This window comes from Protomyctophum parallelum (genome assembly GCF_964188405.1).
Source record: "Protomyctophum parallelum genome assembly, chromosome: 3".
In the NCBI taxonomy this organism is placed as follows: domain Eukaryota; kingdom Metazoa; phylum Chordata; class Actinopteri; order Myctophiformes; family Myctophidae; genus Protomyctophum; species Protomyctophum parallelum.
Window position 1 is genome coordinate 50,930,410 of NC_139698.1, and position 21,871 is coordinate 50,952,280.

A 21,871-nucleotide genomic window follows, 5' to 3' on the forward strand; every position below is an offset into this window, starting at 1 on the left:
GGGAGATCGATGGCCGCTCTGGGAAAACGCCTCCACTCTTGGTTCTCCTCCTCTCCCAGTTCCACTCCCCTCCAAAGCGTCCAACCCACACCACTTTAACGAGCATATGGGCTCCCAATGACACAGGAAGGAGAGGGCCCCGATCCAAGTATCGGGAATGTTCCTGAATAGGCTAAGGCCGGATTTCAACCCCTCCGTGGCATCAGCCCAGTTTTTTGGGGCCCGACTTAAAGACTTCCTGCCCCGGGCAAGAGCCAGCTTATTGTGGCACAGATCTTGGCAACACTTGCACCAAGTATGAACATAATGTTCAGTGGCAACAAAGGCAACTCGTGCCAAGAGTTTTAATTAAGGCTGCACTATGGAATGGAGAGCAAAGCCACGCGCAGGTAACCAAAGGTATAAACAAAAACAGGTTTAATCCATTCTGACCTGAGATCAGATTAAAAAAATGTGTATTACATCCTGACAGTTTCATTATTAACCCATTCTGACCTGAGATCAGATTTAAAAAATGTCAGTCGTTCTTCGATTTTTCAAAAATAGCAGACCTACAAGCTCATATCGCGCCACTCGGTGGCGCGATATGAGCTTGTAGATCTGCTATTTTTCAATAGATAAAGCATAACATGATGCTAACACCAGAATGGGTGCCCGTTCAGAATGGGTTAAATAAATCTGCCATGACACATTAATTATACGTACCTGTTAAAACACTTCACATAAAAGAGAAAAGTCATTGTGCTTTTTACTGCAGAGATGCAACAAACATACTGTAATTGTATGATAATTAATTGTGCTGCTTAGTTTTGACTAGAAATATAAAGGCACAGGTGGACAATAGCAATTAGCATTATCCATCATCCAGCAACACACTGCCAGTCAGACATAGCACGCCATAGCACTCGCAACATAGCTCTGCTACTCCAAGAGTTATACTCTTTAATCACTTTTAATTTGGTTTTTCCGTTTTGGGTAACATTTTCTCAATTTTCTAAAATAGCAGTAGATTAGTTAATCAGGTATTTAAAATAAAATAGTGCATCTGATGTTGGACAGCAGATAAAAAAAAGATTACACATGTATTAATGTATTATTATATTATTGTAACTTGTGAGCATAGCATTAGGGGGAAAAGTTACTATACTGAATTTATCAAAAAAATACCACAAATTGTAAAAGGCCAATCATTTTGATGAACATTGGAACAGTGTCCTCTCTCTCCCACATTCAAGGGCTTAGCTGTCTTTCGGAGTAGCGGTTCTCTGGTTGTTCTGGTCTCTTAGTTCAAATAAACCAAGCACAATATATCTTGGCCTGAAGCAAAGGGGGTCTACTCTTTGCGCAAGACATTGGGTTGGCTTGAACCACAATGTCTAAAGAGGCCTTATGCCAAGGCACTGATTAGCCCAGCTCCAACTCTGGCCTCCCAAAACAACACAAATAGAAGAGGCAGAATGAGTGTCAATCTCATCACCAAAGAGCAATTAATTCCACCAGTGATTCTCAAACTTTTTAAATTCAAGGACCCCCCAGTTTGGTATGCATTATTAGTCCACGGAAACCCCATAACTCTGAGAATGTACAAATGCAACAAAATGCACCCTTTATAGATCCATTTGGTTCCAGTTGTACATTCTCACCTTTAAAGGGTCTGATGAGGACCCCCTGGAATACCCCCCAGGACCTCACTCTGAAAACTGTTGTACTATTGAAGTGGAGGAAAGACAGCAGACTGCCAGTGCATGTGTGCTGGACACACATGAATCCTTGGGCAAAGGAGGCATCTGTCTCCTTAATACATAATTTACTTACAGTTGAAACATCATGTCTTTAGACCCGAGGGCCAGAAGTCTGCGTTTGCTGGTTTGAACATAAAATATATATATTAAAAAAAACTGTCTACATCAGATAAGCTGCTATGATTTACTGTCCACTTGGTGTACTGTGTGACAAAGTGTTCAAAACAATGAAAACTGGACTGAGACCTTATGCACAGTAAAATATTGTCACTTTCGGACATAAGCTACCGTATCTCCATATTTCTGCTTATGTTTTCCCCTTTGTGAATGTACACCCCACACCCCACAACAGCGTCATGCAAAAGTAGCCAAAATGGGCCCGCCGCTGACCTATAGCTGTCCAGGCACATACACCACATACAGGCTCTAACGCAGCCCGACAGCGCGTTGTGGGTTCGAATCCCGATTCCGACAACCTTCACTGCGTGTCGCTCCCCACCTTTCTCCGTTTCCTGTCTGTCCCATAAAAGCCTTTTTTTTTAAATAGCTTCTCTACAAGCTCACAACACATTGAAATGTATTTATTAATTAGATATTTTTGGGGCCTTTTCTGCCTTTGATAGAACATCAATGGGGAGAGAGTGGGAATGACAGGCAGCAAAGGACGTCAGGATGGAGACTCGAGCCCACGACACGCCGTCAGGCAATGTGGTATGCGCCTGGACCGCTACGCCAGCGGGCGCCACCACATTGAACATCTTAAAGTGAAAGTTCAAGTAGTCAATTCCGTCCGTGGGTTTTTATAAATATGCAACCACTATAGTGAAAACAAGTATTAACAAGAGCGCGTGACTAAATAACCACGTTGTATCCATTGGAAACACACAGGTTATTTCCTGAAGTGTATAGGCCTATAAGGGTTTTAGACAAGCTTTCTATAGCCGACAGCGACGATATTGCAGCGGACAGCATACATACATACAGTACCTATTCTGAAGGCTGCAGTCATCTCTTCACCTTTCCGCTCCACTGAGCTTGTCCTCGTCAGCCTTGATGTGCAGGTAGGTCAATGAGCAGAGACAGCCACCTGCCCTCTGGTCCTCCCTTCAGACTTTCACACACTCACTGTACATTGCTGTCCGTCCTGACTGCAGACCACCGCACCACACAGGGTATTATTAGCAGTGGTGCAGAGTAACTAAGTACATTCACTCAAGTACTGCAATCTTGAGATGATTTTACTTTTACGTTAGCATATATTTAGCCTCTGCAGAGGCAAATGTTCATTCCCAAACCACAATTAACTGTAGTTACTTTGCTGTTTTAGAGTATTATAAAACATACATTAACCACTTTATAGCCTTGTTTTATACTGAGACTATTTGAAAATAGGAAATCTTACAAGTTCACAACGGGTCGCACATTGTCAGCTTTAGATCAGCTATTTTCTAAGCATTTTGGCAAATATGCACGAATTCTGAAAATATTTGTGAAAATTGACATTCTGCATAATGAGCAGGCTATATTTATGTTTGGTACTTTATTTTGCACTTTTACTCGAGTACTCGAGTATTTTCTACATTTGTGGTATTGATAAGTTTGCTGAAGTACAACATTGAAATACTTCTTCCCACCACTGGTGCAGATGGTATATTATTAGCAGCACTCACAACATATATGCTCGCATTATTATAACAACTGACAGGATGTGCATTCATATATACTTACTTCAATCTCCATCCTCGGCCGGACATAATGACGGCCTCCGCTATAGCAAAAGGGCTATTTTGGAATTCAGCATGACGAGTGAAGAACCTCCGGGCGTCTGTGGCGCTTTCATGTGTAATAGCCCCAGCTCAGGTTGCCATGAAAAGGGCACTAATGGGTTAACATTAGAAATGAGAGGGGAAGGGAGGGAAAATCAATGCTTTTGTGCACAGGCAAGAAAGGAAGGCTTTCACAGGTCTATGTATCATTAAGCAATTGAGAAAGCTAATTAGAGTGTGTGTGTGTGTGGGGGGGGTATGAGATGTGCAGATCTCGCCGCTAATTATTTCCATGGCAACCACTGCTCATGTGTTGATGATCTGAGGTGGCAATTCAACTGCCTCTAACCAGAGACCTTGGGTTGGAAAGAAAGTGTGAGGGAGACACCTAGTGGTGATTGTGCAGACCTTTTCTCAAATAGCAGAAGTCAGACAAGTTAACTTTGGAAAATAAATTGGCTTTAATACACCTGGAACATTCTTTGACAGAATTGACCTATTAGCAAAACAAGGTTGTGTCATTACAAAATATGCCAATATTGGCCTGTACCAATTAAATGCACAATACAGTATGTGAACACTAACAGGTACTCATTCAGAGCCTAGGTACAGGGTTCGATTTGCAGCGGGTCATTTATTTGTATGGTCGGTGGGAATATGATTTATCCCTGCGTCTGGTCAGACTGGATTAAAGACATCAATCTGGGAAATGTAGACTGATTGATATTAATCTTTGGAGATATGACAATTTAATGACTTATTTTGAAATGCATGTTAAGCCCATTAACCCTGGGACTGGCATCCCTATTTGTTGGGCAAATATTAAAATAATCACACTTGCGTGAAGTGAGCAGCACCTTTTATCATGAAAAGTAGATCTACAAGCTCTAAACGCATCACAATGCGAAGTGATGTAAGCTTGTAAATCAACAATTTTTTGCTATTTGTAGTACAAATAAGTTAGAGTTTAATAGTTTAACCCATTCTGAACGGGCACCCATTTTGGTTAAAAAAAAATAGAGATTTATATTCAGTGACTGTCTATAGGGGATCCATTGCTAGTGTGAATGTGCAGGGAGTTGATGTCTATGTTGACATGGGTCACTTCCATGTGTATTTGTTGTCTGTAGAAATTGTGCTACTGTTATCTATTACAAATGCCATTAACATTAAAATAAGATCAGGTTGTGTTAGAAGTGAAGTGGCCCTTTAAGGGAATTAGGAAGTTGGCCCAATCATGACACTCCCCTGACTCGTCAAGTCTGATTGGTTACACCAGGCTGTAAAGGTGAGGGATCAGTGACTGAGACTCAGCAAACACACCCAGAGAGCAGCAAATGCTAACAAACAAAGAACCAGAAAGAAGCAAATAAACACCCATAGAAACATTGTCAACATGGCTGTGAGTACTAGCAATATTATATGTTAATTGGATGAACTTAGTAACAATGAAATGATTCCCCTCAAGGCTTTTCTCACTGTGGGAATTGTTTGAAAATGTGGTTTAGACATATTGATATTTCTTGCCCAATATCTGAAACGGACCCTAACTAACCCTAACTGGGGGGGCCACTGCGGGGGCGGAACTGGGGGCTAGTGGCACTTGGGGGACCTTACTAATCACAATGAACTTTAGTTTTAGGACAAGGCAAAGCGCAGGCCGCCACAAAAGAAGTCCATTTGCCCACTGTGCACTGGGGAATTCTACCTGAAATCCCACCTGCAAAACAGGCACCACATGAAGGATGAGGAGCGGCGCCTGGTACAGGACTATGTCCACGGCAGGTAAAGTCGACTCCAGGAGCATCATTGTTAAATGAAAATATGATTATTGTTTAATGGTGTGATAAGCAGACACTTTCTACACTAACGTGGCTTACCTTGTATTCGTTTGTTAGGGCTCAGAAAATGGACAGCCATGTCTGTCCAATGTGCGACAAGACAGGCTTGTCAAGGTTGGACAAGCACCTGAAAATAGTTCATGAGGTCAAGGTAAGTTAATGTTTTTTTGCTTACTACTAGAACCACCCAAACAAAGATTTATATTCAGATCACTTTGGCAAGATGTTCGCCCCCTTGGCTTCTTACGTTCCCCATGACATGTTGAAGTCAAATCCTGCCAGGGAACACATATTGGGTCAATAAAAAATGTACGACACAATAACCAGTGATTGCTAAGGCTGTACTTTTCAACAGGCAAGAGGACATGAAAGCCCATATTGTTACAGCAAAACGCATGCTGTGTCCAGAAAAGCTGCGAGCCCTGAGGGACACGGGCTTCAATATGGTGTCCTCCCTGGACCTGCACGGAGCTGGTGGTAGGTTCAATGACCATTACAATTATATTAATACTTGTGTGTTGTGTTTGTATTGGAAACCAAAATCTCCCTATCAAATCTATGTTAAAATGCCCAATTAACTGACCCTAAACATAGGTTAATAATGTGTGTTTCAGAAGATCCTGTAAATCCACCAGCACAGGCCCCCACCACCTCTGCCGCCACCCCGGCCAGCGCCCCTGAGCGTAGCCCCTGCCGACACTGTGCGGCACACAAGTCAGAGGTGTACAGGTTACATGTTGTGGTGGAAGGCCTCAAAATGGAAATAAAAAAATTAAAGGATTTCCAACTGTGCAATGCCACCGCCACCGCCACCTCCTCCCAGGCGGTGAGGGTTAGGCGGGTTAGGCGCCCAGTGATCATTCTCTACGAGATACTAAAGTTACGTCTGGGCATCGCGGAGAGGGAGGGCCAAGGAGCAGCCTCGTGTCATTTTGTTTAATAAAAGTTGTTCTTTTGTTTAATGAAAGTTGTTTTTTTAGTTTAATAAAAGTTGTTTGTTTACAATTGAATCGGAGTGATCATTCTAGGATGTACCAGGTAATAGGAATAGCTGGGGGGTGGGAATAGCACTTGGGGGGGTTAATGTCTGGGGAGGCACTGGGGCGACAAAAGGTGGTCCACCCACATCTTTGGGGAATTGGGTGAAATGGTTATTTACCCTAACGTAAATGGGTTAGGGTTTTGGTTAATGGGGTTTTCTAACATAGGAGTTGAAGGGAAATTTGGCTTGACTTTATCATGCAGACGTCAGCCACTTTAGTGTCGTGACCTTGACTTTGGACCACACATAAGTCCGCTCACGGGGTGATGCGGGTGTTCAAACACAATCCATTCTTTGCAGCAGAGTCTTCTGCACGTGCAGACATCTCCATTATGATCCCAGCATGTACGGTTCACGAGGGGTCACTCAAAATGTTTCACATCCCCAAAATCTAGGCAGGCTTCAGAATGGGGCCTCCCCAGCTCACGCCACACCCACTCCCTTTCGGAGCTGTGTGTGGCTGGCTGGCTGGCTGGGTCTGAGCATGAAAACAGCACACCGGAACCGGCCCGTCCCCCCGGGCGCGTGTGTTCATGGGGGTCTGGATGTTCTGGGGAAACCCCCGGGGACCCCCACACATAATAATAATAATAACGTAATTAGGGTTAAAAAGCTTGTAGGTCTGCTATTTTTGAAAAATCGAAGAGCGACTGACATTTCTAGAATCTGATCTCAGGTCAGAATGGGTTCATCAGACCAGTGTGTGTCCAGTGGAAACCTCGTATGAATCTGATCTCAGGTCAGAATGGGTAAAGTGGTAGAGATGAAAGCAGAAAATGTCCCCCGTTTTCTTTTCTTTCCACAAATTGAACCCTGCTGAAGTATAAAATAGATGCCACGTGTTCTTACTATCCAAGCTATCCAAACTATCCAATTACTACAGTTTTGTAGTTTCTCTTGTTGCGTCATATTATTATTAGCCTTGCATAGCCAGACAATCTGAGCTGATCTCCATCTACTGAAATGACCATCCAGGGACATTAAACGAAATGCAGGGGATCAACCAACGAGACTTTGCATTGGTTCTACCGATGCAGTTTGTTTTGAAAAATTCCAAATTATTTCTATCTAGGTTCTTGACCATGCATTGAATTCAGAAGTCCCCAGATGTTTCTCCAATAAATCTGGCTATCATATAATTAACAAATCAACCCAACGACTATCTGAGCAGATGATGGTTTACTTTACTGTTGTATATATTGATCTCTCCTTTTAAGTATGCACGACTCCATTGAGAACAGTGGCTTCAGTGACAAGTCAGCCAGCTTGCTTAATCACAGGCTGATGAAAAAACTAAACTAACAAAAACACAAGGCGTCAGATGAGTCCATGTCATCCAGAAGGCATCATCGTGATTCACGACGGAATTCAATGTCTCTGTTTGCTGGGGTCGATCTTCTCCAGGTGAACCAAGGGCTTGAGCTGCTCGGCAAAACTGCGCATTTCCTCCGACATGGTGTCCTGGCCTGCGGGTGCCAATACATTCAGCTCTACCAAGTAGGACAGTGACAAACGTTCCGTGTTCTCCGTGTTCCCCGGCACCAGGATGCGTGACAACTTGCTGACGACAATTTTCATCGCGCCTTTGCGGAATATGTGTCCGTTGGCCACAAACTCGTGGTCCATGCGGAAGCCCATCTCATTGAGGAAGTCTGGCAAGGTGTGCGAGGCCGACACGTCCACACAGTTACGCACCAGGGCATGGCGGCTCTTGTCTCCCACCTCGGGTTGGCCCAGATAGCGCAAGTGCCACGGCGCCGTGGGGTGGGAGAGTGAGCGACGGGCGCGCAGAATGAAAGGGTTGCCCTGCTGGCCCTTGAGGAGATAGACAAGCTCGTGATCCGTAAACGGCTCGGGTTCCATGTTGTCACACAGTCCTCGGAGGCGATGCAAGAGGCTGTCAAGTGCCTGGTCTAAAACGCTGCCTGAAACAATAGTACAAGAGCCATGTCATTGTTCTAGTAGCACTAGGAACAAGTGAAGAAAGCATACACACACACATCCACAGTTTAAAAAAGCCAGGTGCTGTCTGTGCAGAAGTAAACGAATAGAATATGCACAGTGCACACTGGCTAAAATTGTCTGAGAAAGGGCTACCAGGCCTCGAAACGTCAACTGGGTGGGTGGTAAATAAACAATACCTTTGGAGCTTGGATTAGTGTTACCTTGTAACAGATACTCCATCATGTTAATTGTGCCGGTGACCGGCATTGCCGTGACGGGTGGAGCCTCCATCTCTCCTCTGGCCCCCTAGAAACGTTTCTGTATTTCAACCTGAGGGTACAAAATGTGTTTGTGTCATAATTATTATTTCATTCATTTGAGCTGCTCACTAAGGCCTACTGACATCGTTGATTCTAATTTGGCAAAAAAGCTTCTTAGCATGTCACTAGACATTAGCATTTGACTGGTGGCTATAATTTTCCACAACACATGAATTCAGGGCTCATCAATTTCTGTACGCCGATAAATGTGTCCGTGGCAAGACTTGTCCATGTCTTGTGGCAAATTATGTACTTTTAGTTGCATTTATACATTCATCTCAACATTTACTTCAAAACATTTAAAATAAGAAAGTTATAATTTAACTCTGCACTAGATAATTTATTTATAATTGGACACTTGACACTCAAATAAAATCTGAATATAATTGGTAGTCTCTCATCATCATGATATTGAATTATTCAGTCTGTTCATATTCACATGATAACTACAACAACCATTGTTGTGTGGACAATTACATTATAGGGACTTATTAGTTCCCATTTGCTGGTATACTGCATTTACGCATTTTGATGTTTGGTAGAATAAATTATGTTGCACAGGCTTTGATTTTGACATTATTATTCCACTGTGTACATGGGGCCTGGCACAGAAGTGAGACTGGCATCATGTTGAAAGTATTTCTATGTTTGTATGAATGAAAGGGTTGCGTTTGTTGATAAAGGCACACTGACTCTCTTAGGTGAGTTTGTTCTTTCATGAATCGTTTGTTGAACTTGAGAGGTAGATCAGTCAGCCCGGGACACTATTGAGTGACTGAATGAAACATATTAGGTAAAAGCTATCAGCAATTTGCAACACTATATATATATTTTTATATTAGCTGGGTTGAATCTAGAGTCGCAATAGCAGCAATACCCTCCATTTGACAGCCCATTGATCAAATTGAAATTTCCGATCTGCTTGTATTGAACGATGTTAAGGTGGCTCCAGACCGATCAGACTGCAGACTAGTCTCTGCAGAGACTCCAGACTAGTCAAAACTAGTTAAAACTGTCAAAAGACTGTAAACAGACTGCAGCAGTCTGAGCACTATCAACCGACCACCGATGAGCAAATCCTGTGCAATATCTTTCCATACCAGGAGGTGGCAGTAGTCTGCTGTGTCCAGCCGGAAACAACTGCACCGTTTTGACCAAACGAAAGAACAACAACAACACTGTTGTGTGACTGTCATCAGTCATGCCAAGCTACTTCGATATTTATTTATATAGCCTACCATTCTACACCAGTAATATTTATTATGCCATCCAGATCGAGCAAAGTCATTGTCCATTCACAGTGAACACACGTTAACACGAGTTTTGATTTACAACCAATGCATTAATTATTTTGAAGGTTAGGAATGAATGATTAAATTAATGGATTGATATATTGATATGATGCTTTGCTTTTATTGTGATTAATTGTTTACATGATAGTGAATTCATAAATAATGAACAGAGCGAAAAGATGGTATGATAATAGCATGTCATGATCTGGAGAAAAACTCTGTTCCACTCAGGCTCATAGCTGTAGAAAGTTATAGCAACCATAACAACAGAGTACAGACAATAACAAACCCCTCTAGCTCTGCACTTCCGTCTCTTTGATTGACAAGCTAAACAACCAATGAGGGTGCTCTACAGAGCCTTTAACCCACACCCCCACCCCTCTTCTCTATCGACTGGATAAATCCGTCTGTGAACGACCAAACATGTAGGGTTTCTTACGATCCTCGTCGATAACGTCAAGATTATCTATCGACCTCCTGCCGACAGGCAAGAGACGGCAGAAATCCGTCACGATGTAAAATCGTGGAGGAATCTCCGCAGTGTGGAGTTGGCTTTAAACTCACCAACATGCAGCTGTATGACAACTGGCAAGCTTTCATAAAATATGTTTCATAAAAATCTATTCTTGGCTGAAACCCAATACCGAATATAGGAAACAGTTGGCCGAAAACAGAATAGCCGATCAGAACATGATTAATAATTATTATATATCATTTATTATTTTTGACCAGTATTTGTACCAATTGCTTTCATGGCAGTACCTTTGTTGTAGAGCTACATGATAATGGCAAATGATTACATTTTGTTCACGTCATTACAACCAAACAGTAGGCTAGGTTACGACAGGTAACCCCGGTTCTTTGACTATTCGGTTTCGGCTCTAAAATTAACCCAACCGAATATGCCTTTTTGCCACAATTCGGCCAATATATTCCAGTGGCCGAATATTCGGTGCATCGGCATCCCTAGCTTGGAGTTTGGAAGCGCTCGTTTTCATTAACGCGTCGCCGGCTTAGGGTTGACAACAGAGTACAGCTACTACAGCCTCTTGCAATGGGTCTGGTCCACAATATTCGATACACCAACCAAGATACCCATATAGAGTATGCACATGCATGATTTTCCAATCAGGCCACGCACCCCTCATCTAGACTGAGTGGCAAAACATGAGCAGCATGGAGGGTTGGAGTTTGGAAGCGCTCGTTGGAAATCACTCAACCGTCCTGCGTACCACCCGTTTCTAAATGTCACATAATGCAGGAGGCAGCAAAATGGTGTGTTATTGAAAACAAGCACTTCCAAACTCTGACACTTAGAAAAATAATAAAAATAATCTTGACAGAAAGTAGCTCATAACGTTTCTATGGTCGATTTTTATGAAACAAAAACTTTGCAGATAGAAAGTGGATAATTCAAGCTTTTCGTACAGCTGCAATGTTGGTGAGTTTAACATTGTTTAATGCAATCAGAAAGGACTTTTCTGTTTGGATGTATGGGCTGTCATGGCCAGAAAGTAGTTTTTGCCACTCAGTGGGAGCTCCCGCGTAACTTCCAGGTACGATGATGTCACGCGCATACCCTCTATACCTGTCTAATAAATACTTCCTTAATGTCAACGAAGTCCACACCCACAACACCAGAGGGAGTTCAACATACCATGTGCAACCCAGATCACAAACAAGGGACTAAATACATTTAGCTCCTATGCCACCAAAATGTGGAACACCCTACCAATGGTCATTAAGACATGCAAATCCCTTGACTCCTTCAAAACCGCTCTCAAAGGGCACCTACGGACGGCTGCAATTCGAAACTGGCCCCTGTAAAATCACCCCTTTTTACCTCCTCTATGATGATTTCCTGGTTTTTTTGGGCAATATACAAGTGTATATTTGTATGTCTCTAAATGTTATGATGAATTGAACATGGTAAACCCTATTGTAAATAAGTAATGCTTTATAGTGTCGTTAACAGTTTTGTATTGAGTTGTGCTTGAAATGTACTGCAATTCTGTTAATAAATACTTCAATCAAAGCCTTCTGCTTCCTGCAATATGTGCAAATTCGAAACAGGTTGTAAGCAGGGCCATTCAGCGACTTCAACGAGCACTTCCACACTTTGAATTTCTTGGCTATGGACCAGAGCTAGACATGTCTACGGTGGGCTTTTATCAAACAAACGCTTTGCAGATTGAAAGAGGATCATTCAAGCTTGCCCTACAAGCAGATCAGACATTTCAATTTGATCAATGGGCTGTCAAATGGAGGGTATTGCAACTCTAGATTGTTTCATTATAAAAAAAATAGTGTTACAATTTGCGACAAGCTACAAGTAAATCGATAATTATTTATTTGGTGCGATGTGATGGACAGAATCCACTTTTATATGACGACCATGAAAGGGGAAAAAAGTCATTTGGAAGAAATTACAATTATGGCCAAAATAGGGACCAAGCCAAGGCTTCAAAAGTGGTTAAGTTAAAAGCACGCTTGTTAATTCTTATGACAGTCGTGTTTCAGGGCTGGCTTGTTCTAAAGGTAAAGCTACGCTCAAACATATAGTTATGCATGTAGCTCTGTAGCCCTGGACCATGGCTAGTAGCTCTGGTCCATAGCTCTAACAAAGGCAGCAAGTCAAGAGCATTAAGGCTATGGACCAGAGTTAGCCTCTATCAGACTATGTAATACACAGGACCACAAAGGAAAAAAGGCAAGCCCTCAGGGCTTTTTGTGTTATCCTTAAGCACAATAGTTTAACTGTATCGTACCACTACTGTTTTCGACCGTTAATAAAGTATTCAACGACCGATCAATCAATCTGGTGCCTTACTTCGGAATGACGAGAGCTAGAGGTGTCCCTCCTCCGTCGGTACTGGCTCGCTCCCAAATTGCGGATCTGTAGGCCCCAGTGCCACTGCTTCTAAATGAATGGCTAGGTAGCTTACTAGCTAAAACACTGTTATAGTGCTATGCTTAAGTTAGCTAAGCTGTTCGAAGTTATGGTTTACTGTTTATTTAAATCCAATAGCTAATACTCAAAGAAACACAACTTTCAATGCTCAGTCAGATTCAGTTAATAATATCCTGACAACAAATGGGATCCATAGACTATATTAGCATGTGCCTTGTACTTTACTTGTCTTCTTCTTCTTCTGTAATGGTACTTCGTCTTCACTTCTTCTTTGTTTTGTTTTATGGCGGTTGGAAATCAACACAATGTGCATTATCGCCACCTACTGAACAAATGGACCTACTACTGGCGAACTGTGTGTCAGTGTGTGTGTGTGTGTGTGTGTGTGTGTGTGTGTGTGTGTGTGTGTGTGTGTGTGTGTGTGTGTGTGTGTGTAAGAATTGTAATAAACCCAAGCAAACAACAAAACTGTCTTTTTCTCATTTATTTACTAAACACACATACAAACACATCTAACTATACCGTGGTGTACACTGTACATGACTGTGGTCCCATGAGGCGGTTAGTAGTAGCTTGCTTGAGCACAAACTTTCAACTGGTAGGTAAATATACTGTAACACAAAATAATACAAAGAAAACACACTATTAAGTATTAACATCATAGATATATGGACTGTATAAACCGTAACAATATTAATATATCAAGGCCTTTTAATGTCAATAATAACACATATATGGGCATTAACATCAGCAGTCACACATTGGCATGTTCCTTCTGGGGTGCATACTTAGTTTAGACTAGTCATTGGTTATACTTAGTTTAGACTAGTCATTGGTTAGACATGGGTTAAGGTGCTGCCCCGTGGGAGGTTAGGTTTAGGGTGAGGGTTTGAGTTGTGGGACTAATGACTGGTCTAACCAATGACCAATTTAAACCAAAAACTGTCTAAATGAAGTACTGCACCCGTTCCTTCTCAGATCCGATACCTCCGAATTCACCCCGGTAACAGGTACGGTCGCCCCTTTTCCAACTCGTCCCCGCGAAAAGTGGATAACGGTCCATCCGGAATTTCGGAAAGTGAAGAACGGTCGCCCCAAAGCGTGGATATCTCACCCAGAACCCCTATACGATAGTAAAGCTGCACATGCGTACAACTGCCAGGATCGACGCCACAAGAATAAAGCGATCATCTCATGTCTCACACACCCAGGTTTCTACTACAGCTGTGATATGCTCACGTTCTTAGTGTGACCAATCAATCCTTTTTTTTTTAAAGATATCTTTTTACGCCTTTCATTAGTTTTTTGAAGGGACAGACAGTAGGCTGACAGGAAACGGGAGAGAGATGGGGGAAGACATGCAGTAAAGGCCGTGTCGGGCTCGGGAGTCGAACCCGCGGCACACTGCGACTGGATTACTAGTCGGGTTAAATTGTATTAGGCCTGCGCAAAAGGCTGCTATGCGTTATATCACATGAGTGAATATAAGAGTGCTAGACCTCACTTAACCACTAGATATTCATAGCCACTCATGAATGAACTACATTAATTTTGAAACTATATAAATGTAAATATAGATTTAACAGATAAAGGCAAACTGTGTGTGAGTGTGTGTGTGTGTGTGTGTGTTAACTAGAAGTGGTAGAGCGTTCTTCCTGCCTCTCAGGTGTCTCCCACGGTCCCTGGAGGAGAAGACATCCCTGAGGCACGCAGAGAAGCGCAGACAGCGGCATGACCGCGCTGCAAGAACTATCCCAACAGGTTCAACACACACCTGCCCCACGCCACATGTGGAAAAGTGTGCAGATCAGCAATTGGTCTTCACAGCCACATGGGGTGGCATAAGCGCCTGAAAAGGCCCTGAAAAAACCCCCCGGGAGATATGAAGTCATCATCGACTACGATGGACTGCCATAAGTAAGTAGTGTGTCTGTGTGTGTGTGTGTGTGTGTGTGTGTGGGTGTGTGTGTGTGCGCGTGCGAGTGCGAGTGTTATCTAGAAGTGGTTGAGCTTTGTGTCTCACCATCGTTTGTTTTCTAGAGAAAGTTGAGTTTGTCTGAGGTGTAAACATCATTGACATCAGATATGTGGGAACTGAGAGGTAGAGCAGAAGGGAACATCATTCCCTTCAGCTCAAACTGAGGTCCAGCATCAGAAGAGAGAGTGTCTACTCCCAGGAATGCAGTTGAAGCAGGTTCATGTGATGCTGTGGAGGCCTCCACCTGAAGAAGGAAGAACCAAAACCAACCTCACTGAATACCACCGCCAAATCACTCTGCATGATACTTTAATGCACTTTAAACATGCAGACATACGTGTGTATATGTACAGGGGTTGACACTAAGGTCTCAGAGGCACTTGCCCGTCGGGCAAGTACATGTCATGTTCTACTTGCGCTCAGCAGGGGAAAAGGCACGCTCTACTCAGACAGTTTTAAATAGTTTCAGGCGTGTGCTGGGTGCAGATTCCAAAAGAACATATAGAAAATGAATTACATCCGCACTTCCAGTCGAGTAAGAGTCTTTATTCATAAAGAATGTGCTCCGCAGTAGCAGTCATACCAGACAGACAAACGCGTTTCGGCGGTGTCAAAATACTTATAAATATTTTGACACTGACAAAGGCCTGCGCGCCGAACTCTTAAGGCCTATTCATAGTCTGGATTTTCGGTGGTAAAGTGACCACCGCTCCGGTGGTGAGCTGACCACCGGAGCTGAAATAACGTTGAGCGGTGGTGAGTAAAAACAGAGAGAAGGGCTGGAGCGGTGGCGGTGGTTTGCTCTTCACCGCGGCTCGTGACGTCATGTTGTAGTTCGGTGGTCACCCCACCACCGTAAAACCAGACTATGTATGAGCCTTTACTCGACTGGAAGTGCGGAATGCTGGAATTAATTGTCTACTTGCCCTCAGGTCATGGCCACTTGCCCCCCCAGAAATATCACAGAAATTGAATTACCGTTCATTTTAACTTATGTTTTACTTTCTACTGCTTGCTTGTTTCCTTTCCCATTTGAAAACTGCTTTGTTTAAGTCACAGGAATACGGTGACAATCAAGTCATGTAAATCAGGGCTCAAAATTTACTTTTTTTACTTGGTATTACACTGGTGCTACCAGTTTAAAAATGTAATGAATAAAAACAGCACTATAACATGAAAGTAGCCTTACAAATGCATGGTAGTAGGGAAACTTGTCATGGCAAGGACCCCAACATTTACACAATACCCACACACTTGTAAAATCAATGTCAATTTAACTCTGAGAGTCAATTTGGGTTCCATTCTGTTACAGACCTTTATATAGGTCCACCTTCCTAACTATCTATCATTTAGCTGGAGGCTGGAATTCCCACTTTGAGAACTCTGTGTGCGCGCGCGCACACACACACACACACACACACACACACACACACACACACACACACACACACACACACACACACACACACACACACACACACACACACACACACACACACACAGTGTGTAGGACGGTATGCGCAATACAACTTAAAGTTATGCATAGACTCCATTACTCAAAAACAAAATTACACAGGATATTCCAAACTACATCCCCACTATGTGATCGTTGCGGAACGGCAGAAGGTACCCTGACCCACCTCTTCTGGTTTTCAGATGTGTATAGATGTGTTTGAACCTGACCCAGAGACCGCACTTTTTTGTTCTTCTCAAATACTGTCAAATCACAATGTCTCTGTACAAAATACAATGATGTAATTGTATGGTATGGTAATTGCAAAAAAAAGTCATTTTAAGACTCTGGAAATCGGATGAAGTACCTAATTTCAAGACCTGGTTAACGGAACTTACTTGTATATTACATAATGGAGAAAATTCGCTATGACATGATGGACAACTCAAATAAGTTTAACGTTATATGGCAGCCATTTCTAGATCACCTTGCGTAAATGTCACATTGAACCTCAGCATTTAGTTGTATGTCCTCCACTCTACACAATCTAGCAGTGTAATGTAATGTAATTAATGACTCATTCAGAATGAAATCATGCCCTGTTCTTTTCTTTCTTTTCTTTTTTTGTCTTGTCTTTTTATTTTGTATCTGTCTGTCCTATTTTGAAAAAGCTTAATAAAAATATTAAAACACACACACACACACACACACACACACACACACACACACACACACACACACACACACACACACACACACACACCAACACACAGTGTGTAGGACGGTATGCGCACAATTGCTACAGCATGATCACTCATAGCTGATACGGGGAACCGTTCTTAGCAGCCAAGATTTATTAGCATGCTCTCTAGCATCACATATTGCCAAACAGCACTGAACTCTGATCATTGCTAAGCAAAAATGCGTGAAAAAATTAGTTAACAAGTGACATCTAACGAGCAAGCTACACTGTCGTCTTAGCTGCCTGCCAGCAAGCTCACAGGAAGAATCTTTGGTCATACGACAACAAATATGGACAGCCGTACAAGTGCTCACAAATACCATGTTTTGGGGGCTTGTCGCACATGCACATGGCTGCACATGTCGCAGCCACTTGACGCTCTCTCTGTGTGTGTGTGTGTGTGTGTGTGTGTGTGTGTGTGTTGGGAGAGACGAGAGAGATTGATAAAGAGAGGGGGAGACGCGCTGCGCTCTGATCATGTTCAAGACAGATATCTCGTGTTGTCATTATAGCGAAGTAAAGACGGTTGTATGTATCCCCACTTAAAATGCACACTTGCCCGGTCGGGCAACCCGGTAGCAACCCTCACCTGCCCGACCATTTGTTTTACTTGCCCCGGGCAATCGGGCAACCGTTAGTGTCAACCCCTCATTATGTATCTTGGTCACTTGTTCTCAGCGACGGCTCCATAAAATTATGACTGGGGGTGCTATGGAGGGGCTGGCTATTTAACGAAACTTGGCTTACATAGAAGTCAGTCAATTGGGCTTGTTTTGAGGGGGGGCTAAGCAGGCCATTGAAAGCAGCACATAGAGTGCAAGTGGATGCGCACGCATCTTCAAAATGGCCGCAGCCACTGTCCCACTTTGACTGTGATGCTAACGAGAGGCAGCTACCACTGCGATCCGATCAAAACATGGATTAAAGAATATAAAGCCTATGGTTTTGGCGGGCTGCGGGACTAATTTAATTCTACGGTTTCTACGTTTTTGGTGGGCTTCGTGTTAAGAATGTGATTTAGATTCAGCATGTTATGTTATTTAGACAGTTTTTAGGCTCATTGTTTACCTGGTATCCTAGTTTCTGTGCAGCACAACACTGTTCTCTCTGTATTCTATTTATGAAATAATTTACCTTGAATTTTAAGAGTTGATGCTTACTCTGCTTACTCTTATCTCACACTCTGGATAAGAGCATCGAAATGCCTAAATTGTGGGTCCATAAACTGTACCTCAGGTTGAGATGAGCTGATATGGAGGTTTTCAGGACCAGGAACCTGTAGGATGAAAACATATATATATCAGTCAGGCTATAAATAAAAACATTTGAGGTGGACAAATGATGATGAATAAATTCCATACCAGTGGTTGGTGGTAAGTAGATCCAGGCTCTTTGGGGCAGAGTGGGTTAGAGTATGTTGGTCCATATGATGAACTAGGATGAGCTGAGGTAGAAGGTTGAGTGTTGTCCTGGAATTTAACCATGGACGTTGAAATGAGACTGAAAACACAGAGCTGCTTCAAACAAAAACTATTCTGAAATTAGTCTGATAGGGTGTGTTTGTGTTGGTGCTTACATCATAGTAATTTACAGCTGGTGCTGCATCAGTCTGACGAACAAAGTCATTCTTTCTAGTCGTCTTCTTGCAGCACTTTTTCACACAACAACAGAAGATGAACACCACAAATGAAATGCCGGCAGCAAATCCGGCATACATGAAATAAGGAGGAGCCTCTGTAAGAACAAAGAAAGAACGTGTCTTAGGTTGTCGTTTACGTGAATCAGAACCTTTGATGAGATTAAATGTGTCACCAGGATCAATGCGGGCATAACTCACCCTCTACGTTCAGTTCCACTATGAGGGCCAGGTTGCCATTCTGGTCTATGAGCTTAAAGCGGCCGGAGTCTGATAGTCGGAGGTTCTCGATTGTAATCCGCAGTTCATGTACATCTTCCTTATAGATTCTACCAGCAAAACCCAGCATATCTAACTGCCAGTAAAAGTCCGTCAGCAGTTCGCCTGCCTTCATCAACTGCACTGGTTCATGATCAATAGTTGGATAAAACATCAGGTCGAACTGATCAGGGTCCATCCGAAAATCGATGTCGATGATAAGGAGGTCCTGACCCTCTATGTCGGACAAAAAGTCTTTATGCTCTGTATATGAAATAGAGATTGCATTAAAGTAAGACTTATTAAAGTATGGAATTAAGTTTCAAAGTTATTTGTGATAGAATGGCAGCCAATTCTACATCATATCACACAACCTTCAACTGTCATGTTGATCCTGGACATGAACTTGTGTTTTTTGTTCCTGAAGGTGTAGTGGCCATTGTATTCCTGGGTGAGTTGCTCCATCTGCCACTCCTTGTTCACCATCCTTCCCCTGCCTCCTCCCTCACTGACTCGAGTGTTGCCAGTGCGATTCCACAGCAGCACCGGTGGATCATTTGCACTTTTCAGAGGGGTGAATTGCAGCGAATATGCACTGTTGGGAACCCTGTAATAGTAGGCACCTCCATAACCCCTTGTCACTTTAGTTGAACAATCTAAAAAAAAAAATACAAATACAAATAAAACCAAATGTGATGAATGATTAATAAAACAAGAAAGGCGTCCTGAATCAGAATCAGAATTAAATGTGCTTTATGTTTTTGTTGGTGGTTACAATTTACAGCAGACAAGATTTAAGTGTCATAAGTCATATGCTCTCACCTTTGATTTTCAGTGTTAGGGCCTTCCCGGCCCTATAAACTCTCACGCTCACGCTCTCATGCTCACTCATTGTATGAGAAAACTCTGTGGAAATCACCCCCTCATCTCGTTCCGTCACCTCCCGTATAACGAACTTAGAAGAAGATATCTCATAGTGTGGGTCCAACGACTGGAAACACAAAATACATGCCATGGTCAGAGACCAAAGTCAATAAGCTCCAAACACTTCACGGTGTGACTTGTTGGGAGATTGTAGCTTACACTGTTGTAGGTTAGGTTAGGGTATAGGTATAAAGCAGTGGTTAATCACGCCATCAGTTTAGTTGAGAGAGAGAGAGAGAGAGAGAGAGAGAGAGAGAGAGACTGTATGGTAGTGTGTATAGAAGATAATGATAATTCATGTTACCGTCCCATTCGCCATCAGAACCTGTATCTTCTTGCTGCCTTTAGCTGGAGTGAAGAACACGTTTTGACCATAGCCCAGTTCACTTAAAGGCATAGAAAAGTCATCCCCATAGCATGCCTCTTCATTTGCCATTTGTATTGGGGTATTGGGATGAGAGTTGTCTGCAAATAAATCCATCAAATGTTTGTAATATGTATAGCATAGGCTATACATGCAAGATGCAAGCAATAGTGCAGGATTAATTTATTACACTATAACAATTTAGCAGCGAAATGTGGGTACAAATATTTCACATCCCAAAGTTTAATATAGCATTCAATTTAAATGTATGTTAACAACAACGACATATGATGCTACTTACCTCTCTTACCACCAACAGAGTAACAGGAGAGAATGAGTAAATATAAACGGAACATGTCCTGTACAGAGAGAGATAACTATAGATAACTGACTGACTGACTGACTGACTGACTGACTGGCTGGCTGCTGACTAGCTGGCTGACTGACTGAATGCTGGCTGGCTGGCTGGCTGGCTGACTGACTGAATGCTGGCTGGCTGACTGGCTGACTGACTGACTGAGTCAACTGACTGACTGTGACTGACTGACTAACTAAAGACTGAAAAATACAAACTCAACAAAGTAACTGCTGTGTAATTAATGTATAATAGACAGAGGTTAAAAACAAAAAAACGAAGCCGTTTTTGCGACAAAACATTTTCATGCAGAAAAGCAAAACAAACTCCACCCAATTGATGTTCCACGCCCCTCACGTACTATCGAAAGAAAGGTTAGACCATAGAGTATTAAAAGGAGGGTTAGTCGCGTGAAGGTTAGGCTGGGACGCGGGTTACTGTAATGCATTCAGGATACGAAGAAGTTGAACACAGGAAAACAATATGGAGTTACACAGAGTAATCTAGTAAGAGAGTGGCGACACTATCATCGACTCCCATAATTGTAACAATGGAATGCGGAAGTGCTCATTCTATCACAATGGGATATAGTTCCAGCCATAGGAGCAATGTTTGGAACTATAGCCCATAGGCACCTTAGACTAGAGTATACTCCTTAAGACTATATACTCTATGGTATACTCTACTATTAGGCACCCGCTTTGCGGCCATATCAAAGCGTGTCGCTACTCTCCTACTGGACCTACTCTACACTCTGGGAGTTACAAGGGTGACAGACTCATCAAATATATTTAACAGCCAGTAGGGGGAGCCCTCACACTTCTAAATCACACAAATGCTGCTAATGACGAGTGCAAGCAATTAATGATGTCTGTGAATGAGTGGAAGTCTACACACAATGACACAAATAAAAAAGGAGCGCGGGTCCATTATTTTATAATTATAATTATTATGAAAGGAGTATTATCATCATTACTACAACATTGCCGGATGTGAGCCGAATTAGCGCCAAGGTGTATTCTGTAGATCTATTCTCCACACATGGGGGCATTAAACATCTGCTTTCCAATTTCAAATCAAATCAAATCAAATCAAATGTATTTATAATATAGCACATTTAAAAACAACTCTCATTGTACCAAAGTGCTTCACAAGGCAGAATATAGTACAGTAGTCTACAATAAAATACAATACAATACAATACAATACAATACAATACAATACAATACAATACAATACAATACAATACAATACAATACAATACAATACAGTACAGTACAGTACAATACAATACAATACAATA

At 42.4% G+C, this 21,871-nt stretch overlaps 2 protein-coding genes across 4 annotated transcripts; both read right to left on the reverse strand.

Annotated features, from left to right (window-relative positions):
* Nucleotides 1–7,141: 7,141 nt before the first annotated feature.
* Nucleotides 7,142–13,117, reverse strand: med18 (mediator of RNA polymerase II transcription, subunit 18 homolog (yeast)). 2 transcript variants are annotated; one of them, XM_083760759.1, is made up of 3 exons: nucleotides 13,084–13,117; nucleotides 8,557–8,665; nucleotides 7,142–8,316 (listed from the first exon to the last, which is right to left on the reverse strand). In XM_083760759.1, the coding sequence occupies exons 2-3, from the start codon at nucleotides 8,624–8,626 to the stop codon at nucleotides 7,760–7,762; spliced, it is 627 nt and encodes a 208-aa protein (XP_083616885.1). In that variant the 5' UTR covers nucleotides 8,627–8,665; nucleotides 13,084–13,117; the 3' UTR covers nucleotides 7,142–7,759. The 2 variants fall into 2 exon arrangements, with proteins under 2 accessions (XP_083616885.1, XP_083616884.1); XM_083760758.1 differs by having other exon boundaries at nucleotides 12,778–13,109.
* Nucleotides 13,118–14,285: 1,168 nt separating this feature from the next.
* Nucleotides 14,286–20,311, reverse strand: LOC310855386 (uncharacterized protein). 2 transcript variants are annotated; one of them, XM_083760363.1, is made up of 8 exons: nucleotides 20,154–20,311; nucleotides 19,748–19,916; nucleotides 19,300–19,581; nucleotides 18,869–19,189; nucleotides 18,608–18,765; nucleotides 18,393–18,500; nucleotides 18,263–18,307; nucleotides 14,286–15,080 (listed from the first exon to the last, which is right to left on the reverse strand). In XM_083760363.1, the coding sequence occupies exons 1-8, from the start codon at nucleotides 20,283–20,285 to the stop codon at nucleotides 14,895–14,897; spliced, it is 1,401 nt and encodes a 466-aa protein (XP_083616489.1). In that variant the 5' UTR covers nucleotides 20,286–20,311; the 3' UTR covers nucleotides 14,286–14,894. The 2 variants fall into 2 exon arrangements, with proteins under 2 accessions (XP_083616489.1, XP_083616490.1); XM_083760364.1 differs by lacking the exon at nucleotides 18,393–18,500.
* Nucleotides 20,312–21,871: the final 1,560 nt, after the last annotated feature.

Coding starts and splice junctions, on each gene's coding strand:
- LOC310855386 (XM_083760363.1), bottom strand. CDS start 20,285: ATGGCAAATGAAGAGGCATGCTATGGGGATGACTTTTCTATGCCTTTA. Junction 19,190..19,299: donor GATCAACATGACAGTTGAAG/GTTGTGTGATAT, acceptor TTTCATATACAG/AGCATAAAGACTTTTTGTCC. Junction 18,501..18,607: donor CAGCTGTAAATTACTATGAT/GTAAGCACCAAC, acceptor GTTAAATTCCAG/GACAACACTCAACCTTCTAC.
- med18 (XM_083760759.1), bottom strand. CDS start 8,626: ATGGAGGCTCCACCCGTCACGGCAATGCCGGTCACCGGCACAATTAAC. Junction 8,317..8,556: donor GATGGAGTATCTGTTACAAG/GTAACACTAATC, acceptor CTATTGTTTCAG/GCAGCGTTTTAGACCAGGCA.